This window comes from Capra hircus, chromosome 2 (assembly GCF_001704415.2).
Source record: "Capra hircus breed San Clemente chromosome 2, ASM170441v1, whole genome shotgun sequence".
Classification (NCBI taxonomy): Eukaryota; Metazoa; Chordata; class Mammalia; order Artiodactyla; family Bovidae; genus Capra; species Capra hircus.
The window spans coordinates 99,957,507-99,974,675 of NC_030809.1; the positions used below are offsets into that span (position 1 = coordinate 99,957,507).

Sequence of the window (17,169 nt, forward strand, 5' to 3'; positions counted from 1 at the left end):
ATAAGGCCTTCTGAAGGCAATCAGAAGGATTTCTTCCCAAGAGGTCTTTCATTCTTGTGAGATTTTGTCTTTCTGTTATAAACACAGGGCTCCCAGTATTATGCAAAAGTTTACCCTAAGGCTCAACTGTGTTACTAGGACACCCAAGATTCCAAAAAGAATATGTAATTCGTTCTGGCACAAGGTAGCGTGAATGTCTATCTCTGAGTTGCGCGATACCTGTTTTGCCTTTAGGCTTTTAATTGTCAGCTTTCCACAATCTGGCGGCAGGGATGGGGGTGTGCTAATTAGATCAGGTGCTTGATCTTGAAGTCTGCACCAGCAATGACTAGGTAGTTGGCTTCGGAACTTTTGAGCACTCCCACTCTTTCTCCCGGTCTGCCCAGGAATGTAATTATCTTGTCAGCCGAGAAGCTGCAGTGCACAGCTGAACGAGTGCTAGGCAGCAGTCACAGAGCGATAAGGGGAGACGAATGGGCCCACCATGCGTGACTGTTCTGAGACAAACACACGCACAGAGAGCCACTGGAGAATGGAGGCGGGGAGAACAAAGGGGCGCACTGAGTATTTGTTCCTGAGGATACTTCAGACCTTCTCTTAATAAGATAGCCTGCTTTTTGGAGGGATTGCACATGCAAATCCCAAAGCTTTGGAAAGCTTCTTTTAAAGCTGGAAGACACGTTGGGCTCAGTAGCTAGCAGCCTATGTGCTTTGCAGACCAAAAAGCAGGTAATAGAACTTGAAGGATGGCTGGTAGGAACACAATGAAGGGACCAAAAAATAGAAAGCAGGTGTCTGGGTAGATGAGGACTGCTAAAAACCTAATGGCCCTCTCTCCTCAAAGAGGGGGGTTGGGGTAGACCAGTAGCATCGGAAGCTTCTGAGAGATGCAAAATCTCATTTCTTAAAAAACTTTTGGGCAAAACTCCATACTTTTTTCCATAGTGGCTGCACCAGTTTACATTCTCCCCAACAGTGCACAGGGGTTCCCTTTTCTCCATCTCCTCACCAATACTTATTTCTTGTCTTTTTAATGTTAGCTATTTCTAACAGGTGTGAGGTAATATCTTATTATGTTTAGATTTGCATTTTCCTGATAATTTGCATTTCCTGATGTTGAGTATCTTATCATGTGCCTGTTGGCCATATCTTCTTTGGAAATACATGTATTCAAGCCCCCTGTCCATTTTAAAATCAGATTTTAAAAAAACTATTGAATTGTATGAGTTTTTAAAATGTATTTCGGATATTAACCCTTTATCAGGAATATGGTTTGCAGATACTTTTCTTCAATTCTTTGGTTGCCTTTCATTTTGCTGATGGTTTCCATTGCTATGTAGATGCCTTTTAGTGGATGTAGTACCACTTTTGCTTTCGTTGCTTTCACTTTTCGTTGCTTTCACTTTTGCTTTCGTTGCCTTTGCTTTTGAAGTCAGGTCCAAATGATTACTGCCAAGACTAATCTCAAGAGTAGCTTACTGCCTATATTTTCTTCTAGGAGTTTTACAGTTTTAGGTCTTCACGTTCAAGTCTTTCATCCATCTTCAGTTAATTTTTGTGTATAGTAGAAGATAATGGTCTACTTTAATTCTTTCATATGTGGACATCCTGTTTTCCCAGAACCATTTATTGAAGAGACTGTCCTTTTCCCATTGCATACGCTTGCCTCCTTCATCATAGATTGATTGACCACACATGCATGGAGTTATTTCTACCATATGATCTAGCAGTTCCACTTATGGGTATTTATCCAAAGAAAATAAAAACACTAATTTGAAAAGACACATGCACCTCACGTTCACTGCAGCATTATTACAATAGTTAAGATATGGAAGCAGCCTAAGTGCCCATCAATGAATGAATGGATAAAGAAGATGTTGTATACATATACAATGGAATATTACTCAGCAATTAAAAAAAAAGAAGCTTGCCATTAGCTACATGAATGGACCTTGAGGGCATTATGCTAAGTTAAACAAGTCAGAAAAAGACAAATACCATATGATTTCATTTACAAATATGGAATCTAAAACAAACACACAAATCAAATCAAAACAAACAAAAAAGCCAGAATCATAGATTCAGAGACAGGCTGGTGGTTGCCAGAGGAAGAAGGAGGGGGTGTGGGTGAAATAGGTGAAGGAATCAAAAGTTAGAAACGTTCAGTTATGAAATAAATAAGTGATGGGATGTAAGAAATGGTGTGGTAACTATTGTTAATAATACTGTATTGCATACTTGGGGTTTCCCTGGTGGCTCAGATGGTAAAGAATCCTCCTGCACTGTAGGAGACCTGGGTTAGATCCCTGGGTTGGGAAGATTCCCCTGGAGAAGGGAACGGCTACCCACTTGAGTATTCTGGCCTGGAGAATTCCATGGACTGTATAGTTAATGGGGTTGCAAAGAGTCGGACATGACTGAACGACTTTCATTTCACATTGCATATTTGAAAGTTGCTAAGAGAATAAATGTTAAACGTTCCCGTCATGGGAGTGGAGTTTGGAGAATAGATGCGTGTATGTGTATGGCTGAGTCCATTTGCTGTTCACCTAAAACTATCACAACATTGTTAATTGGCTATAAGTTCAGTTCACTCACTCAGTCATGTCTGACTCTTTGCGACCCCATGGACTGCAGCACACCAGGCCTCCCTGTCCATCACCAACTCCTGGACTTTACTCAGACTCACATCCATTGAGTCAGTGATGCCATCCAGCCATCTCATCCTCTGTCGTCCCCTTCTCTTCCTGCCTTCAATCTATCCCAGCATCAGGGTCTTTTCAAATAAGTCAGTTCTTCACATCAGGTGGCCAAAGTATTGGAGCTCCAGCCTCAACATCAGTCCTTCCAATGAATATTCAGGACTGATGTCCTTTAGAATGGACTGGTTGGATCTCTTTGCAGTCCAAGGGACTCTCAAGAGTCTTCTCCAACACCACAGTTCCAAAGCATCAATTATTTGGCTCTCAGCTTTCTTTATAGTCCAACTCTCACATCCATACATGACTACTAGAAAAACCATAACTTTGACTAGACATACCTTTGTTGGCAAAGTAATGTCTCTGCTTTTGAATATGCTATCTAGGTTCGTCATAATTTTCCTTCCAAGGAGTAAGCGTCTTTGAAGTTCATGGCTGCAATCACCATCTGCAGTGATTTTGGAGCTCTGAAAAATAAAGTCAGCCACTGTTTCCACTGTTTCCCCATCTATTTGCTATGAAGTGATGGGACCGGATGCCATGACCTTAGTTTTCTGAATGTTGAGCTTTAAGCCAACTTTTTCACTTTCCTCTTTCACCTTCATCAAGAGGCTCTTCAGTTCTTTCTCACTTTCTGCCATAAGGGTGGTGTCATCTGCATGTTTGAGGTTATTCATATTTCTTCTGCAATCTTGATTCCAGCTTGTGCTTCCTCCAGCCCAGCGTTTCTCATGATGTACTCTGCATATAAGTTAAATAAGCAGGGTGACAATATACAGCCTTGACATACTCCTTTTTCCTATTTGGAACCAGTCAGTTATTCCATTTCAAGTTCTAACTGTTGCTTCCTGATCTGCATACAGATTTCTCAAGAGGCAGGTCAGGTAGTCTGGTATTCTATCTTTTTCAGAATTTTCCACAGTTTGTGATCCACACAGTCAAAGACTTTGGCATACTCAATAAAGCAGAAGTAGATGTTTTTCTGGAACTCTCTTGCTTTTTAGATGATCCAACAGATGTTGGCAATTTGTTCTCTGGTTCCTCTGCCTTTTCTAAATCCAGCTTAAACATCTGGAAGTTCACAGTTCACATGTTATTGAAGCCTAGCTCGGAGAATGTTGAGCATTACTTTGCTAGCACGTGAGATGAGTGCAATTGTTCAGTAGTTTGAGCATTCTTTGGCATTGCCTTTCTTTGCGATTAGAATGAAAACTGACCTTTTCTAGTCCTGTGGCCACTGCTGAGTTTGCCAAATTTGCTGGCATATTGACTGCAGCACTTTCACAGCATCATCTTTTAGAATTTGAAGTAACTCAACTGGAATTCCATTACCTCCACTAGCTTTGTAGTGATGCTTCCTAAGGCCCACTTGACTTCACATTCCAGGATGTCTGGCTCTAGGTGAGTGATCACATCATCATGATTATCTGGGTTGTGGAGATCTTTCTTGTACAGTTCTTCCGTGTATTCTTGCCACCTCTTCTTAATGTCTTCTGCTTATGTTAAGTCCATACCATTTCTGTCCTTTATTGAGCCTATCCTTGCATGAAATATTCCCTTGGTATCTCTAATTTTCTTGAAGATATCTCTAGCCTTTCACATTCTATTGTTTTCCTCTATTTCTTTGCACTGATCAGTGAGGAAGTCTTTCTTATCTCTACTTGCTATTCTTAAGAACTCTGCATTCAAATGGGTATATTTTTCCTTTTCTCCTTTGCTTTTTGCTTCTCTTCTTTTCACAGCTATTTGTAAGTCCTCCTCAGGCAGCCATTTTGCTCTTTTGCATTTCTTTTTCTTGGGGATGGTCTTGATCCCTGTCTCCTGTACAATATCACGAACCTTTGTTCATAGTTCATCATGCACTCTATCAGATCTAACCCCTTGAATCTATTTCTCATTTCCACTGTATAATCGTAAGGGATTTGATTTAGGTCATACCTGAATGGTCTAGTAGTTTTCCCTACTTTCTTCAATTTAAATCTGAATTTGGCAATAAGGAGTTCATGCTCTGAGCCACAGTCAGCTCCTGGTCTTGTTTTTGCTAACTGTATAGAGCTTCTCCATCTTTGGCTGCAAAGAATATAATCAATCTGATTTCAGTGTTGACCATCTGGGGATGTCCATATGTAGAGTCTTCTCTTGTGTTGTTGGAAGAGGGTGTTTGCTATGACCAGTGCGTTCTCTTGGCAAAACTCTATTAGCCTTTGCCCTGCTTCATTCTGTACTCCATGGCCAAATTTTCCTGTTACTCCAAGTGTTTCTTGACTTCCTACTTTTGCATCCCAGTCCCCTATAATGAAAAGGATATCTATGTTTGATGTTAGTTCTAGAAGGTCTCCTAGGTCTTCATAGAACCATTCAGCTTCAGCTTCTTCAGCATTACTCATTGGGGCATAGACTTGGAGTACTGTGATATTGAATGGTTTGCCTTGGAAATGAACAGAGATCTGTTCATTTTTGACAGAACTGGCTATACTCCAATACAAAACAGAAAGTTTAAAAAACGAAAAACTTTCCATCATAAGAAAAAAAAAAAACTAGTAACTATGTATGGTGACAGGTGTTAACGACACTTATTGTGGTGAACCCTGTGGGCAGTGTATACAAATACTGAATTATATCACACATCTGAAACTAATATAATGTTATATGTCAGTTACATGCCATTTTTTTAAAGGAAACAAAAGAATGCAAAATCTTAAGTCCCAGCCCAGACTTCCTAAATAAAATTCTATATTTTAACAGACTCTCTGGGTGACTAGAGATACCAAGAAAGACTTTTAAAAATACTGATGCTTGGGTCTCCTAAGATACTGATTTAATTGGATCACAGTGTGGCCCAGACCTTGGGTTTTGAGAAAGTTTTTAGGTGATTCTAATGAGAGCTAAAGTTTAAGAATGCCTGGTATAGAATGGCCTGTCCATATCATTCTTGTTGTCAGGAGAAGGTTTCTAGGAAGAGCTTTGGCAATTTGGAAAATAAAGGTGCCATGATTTTAAAACTGTACACACATAATCCATATGGGATTCTCAATCTAACATATACCTGTGACATCTATTTTCTGCTCAACAACAAAAGTGGTGTTTTCGAATGCCTCCTACCCATGGAATAACACTATGCTTACTTTCCTTGGCTTTCAAGACTGAGGAGTTTGGCTTTAGCCTACCTTTCCTACTCCATCCCCTTCCACCTCAGCTCACATTGGGTTGTGAGCTTGTATACACAATCCTTCAGGTTGCTGCTTTATTTGTAATCATTTCTTAAAAAGGATATTCCCTGAAGATCCTACAGAAGTAAGGTTCCACACTCTTCTCTTCCATTATTCCCCAATGCTGTACATAATTCTCCATTTTTCTTTTAGTAATTCTTCTAAAACTTTTAGTATGTAGCCCAGATATTGCATGGAACATACTAAAACATAAAAAAATTATTTGTTGTTTATTTGAAATTCAAATTTGATTGGACATCCTGTATTTTTATGTGTGAAATCTGGCAATCCTCGAGAAAAAGTATGCCAACCCCTGAATAAGTAAATAAAATGCGTCCAAACTGTTCAAGCTCAACAAAATTTTCTGTTTTAAAAATTTTTTCTGTTTACATTTTGAAGATTCAAGTCTGTAAGGGCAACAAAACACTGAACTATGTTGTAACAAATAGTGGCCACTTTGTAGCAAAGTTTGGGCTCTTTCAGATAATCAGCCATAATGTTAAAAATATATAATACTATCAAACTTTTCTTATGCCTGGGAGATATCAATTTAATTTGTCCCTTGTGCCTTAAAGTCCTCTATAATTGTGTAAAAGGCTGTGTCATGAGAGTATCAGTTCAGTTCAGTCAGTTTAGTCACTCAGTCGTGTCCAACTCTGCAAAACACAGGTGCAATTAAAATCTGCATGGTGATGCAAGCCAGGGTGAGCTTCCTTTCAGCATAACTATAGTTTGGGCCAGCCCCACAGACACAGGGGCTTCTCTGGTGGCTCAGCAGTCAAGAATCCACCTGCAATGCAGGAGATGCATAAGACATGGGTTTGATCCCTGGGTCAGGAAAATCCCCTGAAGGAGGGCATGGCAACTCACTCCAGTGTTCTTGCCTGGAAAATTCCATGGACAGAGGAGCCTGGTAGTCTACAGTCCATAGAGTCACAAAGAGCTGGACACATCTGAAGCAACTGAGCACATGAGCACAGACAGGGTGGCCACCTGCAGCTATAGAAAAGGCTACAGGAGATAGATAGGTAACTGAGTTCCTGCATGCTGTGGGCCTTCCTAGAAATGGAAGGGTAGTCACGCAGCCAAGGGTAGGCACTTGGCAGTCTGGAGATGAGCCTATGAAGAAACTGAGTTTGTTCACGGATGTCCTCATTGATAGGGCACTTTCAGGGATAAGAAAACAGGTACTAGAAATAATGTGCTGTTCCTATTAAAGATGTTGCATGAATGTTCAATGAAGTAACCAAGTATCATTTGAATTCAAAGTAGAAGAGGGGGGCAGAGGATGAGATGGTTAGATAGCCTCACAGACTCAATGGACATGAGTTTGAGCAAACTCTGGGAAATGGTGAAGGACAGGAAAGCCTGGCTGTAGTCCATGAGGTCACAAAGAGTCAGACATGACTTAGTAACTGAACAACAGCGATAATCATTTGAATATTTAAAAACATATTCTGTAGGTAAAAGTGTAGTAACTGTGGACCTTCTGGAGCTGCTAGGGGTGGGGAGCAAGTTCGTTTTTATTTGAAAACATACACCCTTTAAATCTGGCAGTCACTGATTCAAAATCTTGTAGAATTACCTTGATTTCATCTAATGTTTTTCTTATTAATAAAAGCAGTTGTTTGATACAACTAAGTGCAGTCTAATTTTTATAAGACTGTAAATATACAAATGCATTCTAAAAATTTGAACATAATGTATACAGTCTTATGCCAATTCTGTTAAAGCACGTAAATGTATGTAAAGACAAGAGAGGACTTATTCTAAAATGTCAAGAATGGTTAGCTGTGTCCGAGTAGTGAGTTTATGGGTGATCTTTAGTTTCTTCACTGTGCTTTTCTCTATGCCCTTCTTTTAAAAAAACAACATATTAATTTTATCATCAAAAAAACAGTAATTTAATGTGTGTCTTTTTCTTTTTTCTGTTTCTTTTCCCCCTACACTCCCACATTGTTAGGCTTTCCCTGGTGGCTTAGATAGTAAAGAATCTGCCTGCAATGCAGGAGACCCAGGTTCTATCCTTGGGTTAGGAAGATCCCCTGGGGAAGGCAATAGCAACCCAATCCAGGATTCTTGCCTGGAGAAGCCCATGGACAGAGGAGCCTGGTGGTCTATAATCCATGGGGTCACAAATACTCAGACACGACTGCGCAACTAACAATTCTACTTCCTATGTTGCTGGCAGGAGAGTAGCTGATAAACCACTTGGAAAACAACTTGTATACACCCAGGAGGGTTGAGGATGCCCCTCCCCTGTGACCCAGGGGCTTCACTTTCAGAGGTTCATCCTCAATAGAGAACATGCCCGCAAGGGTGTCTGTGGCTACAACAAGTGTAACGCTGTAAATTGCAGGACTAGAAATGATCTGAAGCCCTCAGTTGCAAATGAACATATTGCAGTAAATACACACAGTGGAATATATAAAACAGTAGAACAGAGTAAACTAGAGCTTCTAGTGTCTCCATGAATAAGCCTCAAAAAGTAACATTGAGCATCACAATGTAAATGTACTTAATGCCGTAGAACTACATACTCAGTCCATAAGAAGGTAAATTTTATGTTGTGTATGTTTTACCATAATTAAAAAACCAAAGCATAACACTGAATCAAAAGGCTAACTGTAGAAATAATATATAGATGAAATTTAACTTGTGAGCCCAAACTATGTAATTAGTTACGGGTAGACATATGTTTTTAATAGTACTCAAAATAAACATGGAAATGATAAACACTAAGTGTAGGATGCTGGAGACTCCTGTGGAAGGAAAGAGGGAGGTGGCGTCAGAGTTAGTAATTACGCAGCAGGCAACTGGGTCTGGAATGTTTTGTATGTGTGCGCTCAGGGGCCCAGTCTTGTCTGATTCTTTGTGACCCCATGGATCCCATGGACAGAGGATTTCCCAGGCAAGAATACTGCAGTGGGTTACTGTTTCCTCCTTCAGGGGATCTTCCTGACCCAGGGATTGAACCTGCATCTCCTGTGTCTCCTACATTGGCAGGCAGATTCTTTACCACTGTGTAACCTGGGAAGCCCCCTGGAATGTTTTATTTCTGTAAGATATCTGAAGCAAATATAGTGGCAAAATGTCAAGATTGAAGAAGGCTGGCCAGTAGGTATGTGGGTGTTCATTGCGTTACTCTGTTTCCATATACTTGAAGGGTATCGTCATAACAGACCTACAGCCTGTGTCAGACCATGTGTCTGCTTTTCCCCATCAGGCCAGGACCTTGATGGTGGTCACCTTAGAGACTAGGTGTTTTGGGTGGGGTGGCCAATGGCATAAACTCTCTAGCTGTGGGATCCATTCTTATTGCTCAGAGCTTAAATAACACACAAGGCAGAATCCAAATGCGTCTCTGTTTTCAAGCCCACACATCTGCAGATTGCTCTATTTGTCTAAGTTAACAGCAGCAGTAAGTAAAATCCAAAGTTCCCTGGCCTTGAAGATCTCTGCTGTTTGCAGGAAATGCTCTGCCGTCTCCTTGTGCTCTGTGCTCTTACAGTTCAGTGACTTTCAAAGTCGTTTACTGTGGGAAACGGCTGCTCCTCTCCTGGCCTGATAGCTAGGAATGGGTGTGTTCTTTCGCTGCAAAAACCGAGGTTCAATTGTGACTTACCTCAGTGGTTGAGGCTGACTCAGATTCTCTGGGTTCAAATCCTGGCTCTCACATGCAACTTGCTTTTGAATTATTTTGGGTACTATAGCAGTAAAAAGGGATTTCCTAGGTAGCTCAGCTGGTAAAGAATCCACCTGCAATTCAGGAGACCCTGATTTGATTCCTGGGTCAAGAAGTTCCCCTGAAGAAGGGATAGGCTACCCACTCTAGTATTCTTGGGTTTCCCTGGTGGCTCAGGCAGTAAAGAATCCGCCTGCAATTTGGGAGACCTGGGTTTGATCCCTGGGTTGGGAAGATACCCTGGAGGAGGGATGGCAACCCACTTCCATGTTCTTGCTTGGAGAATCCTATGGACAGAAGAGCCTGGTGGGCTAGAGTCCACAGGGTTGCAAAGAGTCAGATGTGACTGAGTGACAAGGCACAGCACACAGAACATAGCAGTAAAAAGGAGATTAAATAATAAAGTGAGTTAAAATACTTAACCACTGCTGCTGCTGCTAAGTTGCTTCAGTCGTGTCCAACTCTGTGCGACCCCATAGACGGCAGCCCACCAGGCTCCCCCATCCCTGGGATTCTCCCGGCAAGAACACTGGAGTGGGTTGCCATTTCCTTCTCCAATGCATGAAAGTGACCCACAGCAGCCACCTAATACGCCCTCAGCAAACCTTCTCATTTATTCTCATGGTCATAGTTACTGATCCTCTCTGGCCCTCAGTTCCAATGGTACCCTTAACATCAAAGGTCGTTTTATGTTTGCCAATCAATTTGCTGTCCCTCCTAACAAAAATGGTGACTAGGAAAGAGTTAAAAACATTGACTGATGTGAAACTCTGCCCCCTCAGAAAAACTCTCCCTTGGGGGTCTCTAAAATGTTGTGCTCTTTAGGTAAATCATTGGCTATGAGTTTGTTAATGCTCTATAGGGCTTTTTGAGGCAGGCATTGTGTCTTTTTCTTTCTAGTCACCAGCCCTGGCCTGGCTCCTGGATGTTTGATGAATGAATGAATGACTATGGTAAATAGCATGTTGGTTCTCTCAATGTTAGACATTCTGGGTATTGTGTACTTTTAATATATTTAGATCTTGTATTGATGAAATTCCATATTTCTATATGGATGGGCCTAAGAGGGCATCTCATTAAAACCTTGGTTTTCAATCTGTATCTGTGTGTGTGTGTGTGTGTGTGTGTGTGTGTGTGTGTGTTTTCTGAATTATAAGTCTTTGAGCTCTTCAGAAGAAAATTATGTAATCTAGGGGGTAACTACTGATGATTTTTCATGTTTCTATCTTATTAATTAATCTGTAAAATACTTCTATCCAATTTACCCTGATCCAAGGACATGAGTTTTTATTTCCAAATATTCCCTCTGTGAGAGGGTGTTAATTAATGAGGAAAGTGTGGGCAACTGGCTCTCCTTTGTCTTTATTTCCAGGTACCTTCAAACAAGGGCTAGTTGTGCTAGTGATGAAGAACCCAGCTGCTAATGCAGGAGACCAGGGTTAGGTTTTTGGGTCAGGAAGATCCCCTGGAGAAGGGCATGGTAACCCACTCCGGTATTCCTGCCTGGAGAATCCTGTGTACAGAGGAGTTGGGAAGGCTATAGTCCACTGGGTCGTAAAGAGTCAGACACAACTGAAGTGACCGAGCATGCATGCACCATTGAACAAAGAGAAATCAAGACCCTTTTCTATTACCCTTGAATTAAGAGCAAATTATCAACTCATAATTCAGAAAGTCATCTTTTTAATTCCTAGATGATTATATTTTTACTAAAAGCATGAACTTGGAATACCCCACTACAGGATGGGGTTGATAGATAACGAACAATGTTTTAGACCATTCCCTGAAATTAGCCATGTTACAATTAGCTGTCCTTTATCTGTGTGTAAATCATTGAAATTTGTAGTGATCCCCCCCACCTCCAGGTGCAGAGTCATTGACTGCCAAAGCTGGAGGTCATCTGGTCCAGTCTTTTTGTTTAGTTAAAACTGAGGCTAGTGATATAGGGATTTTCATTGGAGTAAATTTGTTTCGATCTTTTTCAGCAGAGGATATTATGAAACCAAACAATGATAGAACAGGCTAACAAATGGCAAAGGGTCAATTTTTGTTTGACCCTAATTTCCCTCCCTAATTTCTCTGCCTTCTTTCAACTCCCTTACTGTGGTGAAACACTCAAAAGATGAGGGAAAAGAAGAAAGAAAGAGTGAAATTTAAACTGAGTTTTTGGTTCCTGACAAACTGAAGCTTGTATATGTTTCAAAAGCCATAGTTCTGAAATATCAGGCTCATAGCATACTGCAGCACCTTTCATGCTTGTTTCTAGATTAGTGACTATCAAGTGGTTAATCACTCAGGGGGTTTCACAGACTAGTAAAGAAGCTGGGGGATGGGGGTGGGGCTTCCCAGGTGGTACTAGTGGTAAAGAATCCACCCGCCAATGCAAGAGATATAAGAGACTCGAGTTCAATTCCTGGGTCGGGAAGATCCCCTGGAGAAGAAAATGGCAACCCACTCCACTATTCTTGCCTGGAGAATCTCATGGACAGAGGAGCCTGGTGGGCTGCAGTCCGTGGAATCACAGAGTCAGACACGACTGATGTGACTTAGCACACACACAAGAAGGCTCTGGAGCTTATTCTACAAGGTGGTCCCAAGACTGACAGAGTGTTCCTTCCCCTCTCTGGTACCATCTGGATCCAAAGTGGAAGGATGGAGAAAGAATAGCCAGAGCCGCAGATGACCACAGTGATGGGTCAGGCACTCCCACCTGCTCTTGTACAGGGGTTCCCTTGACCTTGACAGACATTTGTCACACAAAACTCCACATCCCTATTTAGAAATTTTGACCCTATTTGAGATAATATGAAGTACTTGCATTGCAGTTTTTTTAAAAAAGAAATTCATTCAACAAATATTTACTGAGAATCTACTTTGTATTGAGAATTGGCCAAAACAGAAAGATGGGTAAGATCCATTCTGCTCTTTACAGAGCTGATTATAGAAGGCTTTTTTACCTGCAGAGGGAAGGGCCTTTTTGTGGTAAAACAACCTGTTTGGGTCCCTGTTCTCATGCTTTAGACACATCATGTATGCTTAGCCATTCAGTCGTGTCCAACTCTTTGCCACCCCATGGACAGAGATGGAAATACCAGACCACCTAACCTGCCTCTTGAGAAATCTGTATGCAGATCAGGAAGCAACAGTTAGAACTGGACATGAAACAACAGACTGGTTCCAAATAGGAAAAGGAGTACATCAAGGCTGGATATTGTCACCCTGCTTATTTAACTTCTATGCAGAGTACATCATGAGAAATGCTGAGCTGGAAGAAGCACAAGCTGGAATCAAGATTGCCGGGAGAAATATCAATCACCTCAGATATGCAGATGACACTACCCTTATGGCAGAAAGTGAAGAGGAGCTAAAGAGCCCCTTCATGAAAGTGAAAGAGGAGAGCAAAAAAGTTGGCTTAAAGCTCAACATTCAGAAAACGAAGATCATAGCATCCGGTCCCATCACTTCATGGGAAATAGATGGGGAAACAGTGGAAACAGTGTCAGACTTTATTTTTTGGGGCTCCAAAATCACTGCAGATGGTGACTGTAGCCATGAAATTAAAAGACACTTACTCCTTGGAAGAAAAGTTATGACTAACCTAGATAGTATATTCAAAAGCAGAGACATTACTTTGCCGACTAAGGTCCATCTAGTCAAGACTATGGTTTTTCCTGTGGTCATGTATGGATGTGAGAGTTGGACTATGAAGAAGGCTGAGTGCCAAAGAATTGATGCTTTTGAACTGTGGTGTTGGCGAAGACTCTTGCGAGTCCCTTGGACTGCAAGGAGATCCAACCAATCCATTCTGAAGGAGATCAACCCTGGGATTTCTTTGGAAGGAATGATGCTAAAGCTGAAGCTCCAGTACTTTGGCCACCTCATGCAAAGAGTTGACTCATTGGAAAAGACTCTGATGCTGGGAGGGATTGGGGGCAGGAGGAGAAGGGGACAACTGAGGATGAGATGGCTGGATGGCATCACGGACTTGATGGACGTGAGTCTGAGTGAACTCCGGGAGTTGGTGATGGACAGGGAGGCCTGGCGTGCTGTGATTCATGGGGTCGCAAAGAGTCAGACACGACTGAGCAACTGAACTGAACTGAAGTGAACTGAACATGGACTGTAGCCTGCCAGGCTCCTCTGTTCATGGGATTCTCCACACAAGAATACCAGAGTGGGTTGCCATTTCCTTCTCCAGGGAATTTTCCAGGGATTGAACCCACATCTCCTGCATTGCAGGTGGATTGCTTACTGCTGAGCCATTGGGAAGGCCCTTTAAACACATCACTCTGTCCTAATAACCACAAGGACGTCAATTACTGGCCTCAGATATTAGTGGGTGAACTGAAAGTGTCTTTTACCAATACATCTTATTTACTTTCTAACTGCTTTTTCAACATTACATCATAAATACCAGGTCATATAGTTATATATAATGAAAATTAGCACTATAAAACTCATCTTCTCCAGTCAGAGGTAGATGTTTTGAAAGATAATGGAACATTTTAAAGTCTTGCAAATAATTCTACGTGATTAATAACAGGATTTGACGATGTAGTCAAAAATGCTAATTTAATTGCTTTTCTCTCAATATCTCATTAGGAAGCAAAGACTAGTCAAATTAGGTAGTTGGAGTTTAGTAGCCTGATGCTAAATTGATGTAAATTAACAGTAAATATTTGAAAACAACAGAGGCGGTAAAAAAATTTTTTTTTAAAGCTTGAGTGATTGAATCCCAATTCAAAATGGTATTTAGCAGTAGAATGTAATATACTACCTACTGCTCAGTCTATTATCTATCATTATCTTTTGAACCCTGTAATTGGACAAACAGAAAACTATTCATAATAATAAGTTTGTTCAAAATCATCTGTTTGCTGGAGTCTGGGTGCACACTGCAGTCATACTGATCTGAAGACAGAACTGCTTACTATACTTTCCCACAGTTTGCTCATCACTATTTCCACAAAGCACAGTGATACTACACACCTGGGCAGTCCAAAGCATCTTACACAAATCATCGAAAAAACAGCCATTTTTGCCCCTGCATTCCATGAATAGGCAACACAAATCTTTATTTTCTGCAAGACGGGTGCCATTGAACCTGACCCAGCCCCTTCCTGGGGTGTATGTGCACACAACTATGCTGAACACAACAAGGGCAAACAGATTGCCTCCTGGAATTTTCATTAGACCCAACCACCTAGCTCTTTTATTTATCCTATCTCTGGTCTTATTTTTCCATGATTCTTTGGTAGTTACGTTGCCGCTATCACAGCTATCCAAACATTAGGTCACGCAGGGCTCCTGCACACACAGGGCTCCTTCTAAGAGATTTAAATGGAAAGGCAACCCAAGTCATTATTGGTCTATTCCGTATTCATTATCAATAAAACAAGAGATCAGCATTTTCATGCTGTGTGAAGCCTTCAGGGAAGTGCAGGGTTGCTGTCATTATCTCTAGATCAGGCTGCAGCCTACTACCTGAAGAGGAAATGATGAGTCCATCAAAATAAAAATAAAATAATGAAAGGGTTAGAGTCACAAAATGGGCTGCTGACTGTCCCCTGCATGGCTCCCTGAAAATGTCCCTCTGAATTTAGTGGAGCCTAGATGGTAAAAACCACAGATCACAATGGAACATAAATTCACCTCATAATGAGATTAGTAGGCAGGCGAATAAACATCCTGCTGTTACATTAGAGGCAGGCTCTAATCGGGTGTTTTCCTTGGAAATGATCATTTCCTTTGCAACTGGGGAATGGTGGATGCAACCTGTTTAAATCCGACAGATTCTGTTTTGCCACCGTTATTTTTCATCTTGCTGGGTCTTTTTAATGGCAATCTTGAGGAGGCATTTAAATGAGTTGTGAGTCTTAAAGACTATTACCAAAGTGAGTTATGGGGGTCTGTCCTCATGATTATCAGTTGTGTTTCCCAGACCCCCCTTTGAAGAACATGGTGCAATTCCCCCTCCTCTTTCTAAACAGAAGCTCAACTTTAGAAAAGGTGTGGTGACCCCCAGAGTCCTCTCACTCTAGCTTTAGGAATCAAAGGTAGAATAGACTCACTATTGTATTTGGAGTTAAAAAAAAAAAAAAATACTTTCACTGCAACTTTACTGCTTAAAACCGCTGAAAACAAGTATCGCATACTAAATAGCCTTAAGAAAGTACCCAGATCAGGTGAACCCACATAGTCTTTGAGTAGAACAAAGCCCTCGGGTATGTAGCTTGATTGCAAGGGACTTCCTTGGTTTTCAGCAGAAGGCAGTCTCACCTGGTGTACAAAGGTCTCTTCTCATTAAAAATGCAAGATGGGATCTCCTCGTGGAGCCTTTCTACAGAACCTGCTGGAAGCTGGCTGCATCGTCCTTAGCAGTGAGTGGCATTTAATCAAAGCCTCTGTGAAATAATCTCAGCATTTCCTGAGCTCTGTGAAGTTATCAAGCAAGTTAAGAGGTCCTTTCAAAGGAATGGGAGATCAGACTTTGAATTTAGGAGTATTTGAAGCTTCTGCATAGAAGGTACAAGCAATGTAACAGACACCTATTTTCTCTACTTTTTCTAGGACTCAGACTAAAGACGTTCCTGCTTCTCAGTGAAAATGTGCATTAGGAATAAATCATTTGCTGGTAGCCCAATTCATGGCATTTGGGCATATTGTTTTCCTAAGGCTGGAAAGAGACCACAAAAAACACTTGCATTTTGTAGTTTGTGTTTTACTGTGGATGCAGTGGTTTATGAACATTTTTCTCACCTAGTGAAACAATTCCTTTTCTGCCATTGGTGTTTCCATTTGAACTGCAAATCCAGATACTTTAAAGGAGAAATTATTTGGGGGCCCAGTTTAACAAGCTTTTTCTTTCAACTTTGCATGTCTCAATAGTTTAACTTATATCTCTCCATTTGCGTATTTTCTATACATTGAATTTGCAAAGGTCAGAGTTTAAGTAAATTCTCCTCCCATTCTCATAATTTTCTCTGCCTTCTGTTAACTGTTTCCTCATCAGATGAAAAGTTCAAGGAAAGATAGGTTGATTTTCCATTAGATAGGTAGTCCTATTTAACTATGCTAATTCGTACTGTCTTCCAACTTTTCATTTCTATAACTCTCCCTTCCCCTTCCCTTTGTATCTGTCCCCCACTCCTTGCTGTACCTCTGTGTTTATAATTTAAATTGCAAACAGTATCTGAATCCACTTTGCCAGTGTCCAGTATATCTGGTATGTGTTAATAATTATCTAATGGTCTCCCATGTATTAAACTCAGAGTTAAAGTTTCATGTCAAATAATCTCCCTGAAGGAATTTCCCCAATTATGTTTGCTTACCTCATACAAGTGAACTTGTTCTTGGGTTACAGCAAAGATCAGTAACACGTTATTTTGCACCAGTTTATCAATGAGTTGTCCAATTGTTGGATATTCCTAAAATTTAACACATAGATTTTAAGTATCTTAACAAAAGTATATGAAATAAAGGAATATTTCTTTCAGAAATATCTTACTGAGTTTGGCATTTCAGTTTTCACAGGCGTTATTGTGTCTATCATGCCAAGTAAACAAATACACAATTA

General features: G+C 40.9%; 1 protein-coding gene across 6 annotated transcripts in view; it reads right to left on the minus strand.

The window, feature by feature from the left end:
* ITGB6 (integrin subunit beta 6) overlaps positions 1-17,169 on the minus strand; it is a 142,353-nt gene that overhangs the window by 46,587 nt on the left and 78,597 nt on the right. For all 6 annotated transcript variants that reach the window (XM_013969416.2, XM_013969411.2, XM_005676064.3 and 3 more), the window contains 1 exon segment: positions 16,925-17,020. In XM_013969416.2, coding sequence (XP_013824870.1) covers positions 16,925-17,020 — 96 coding nt within the window.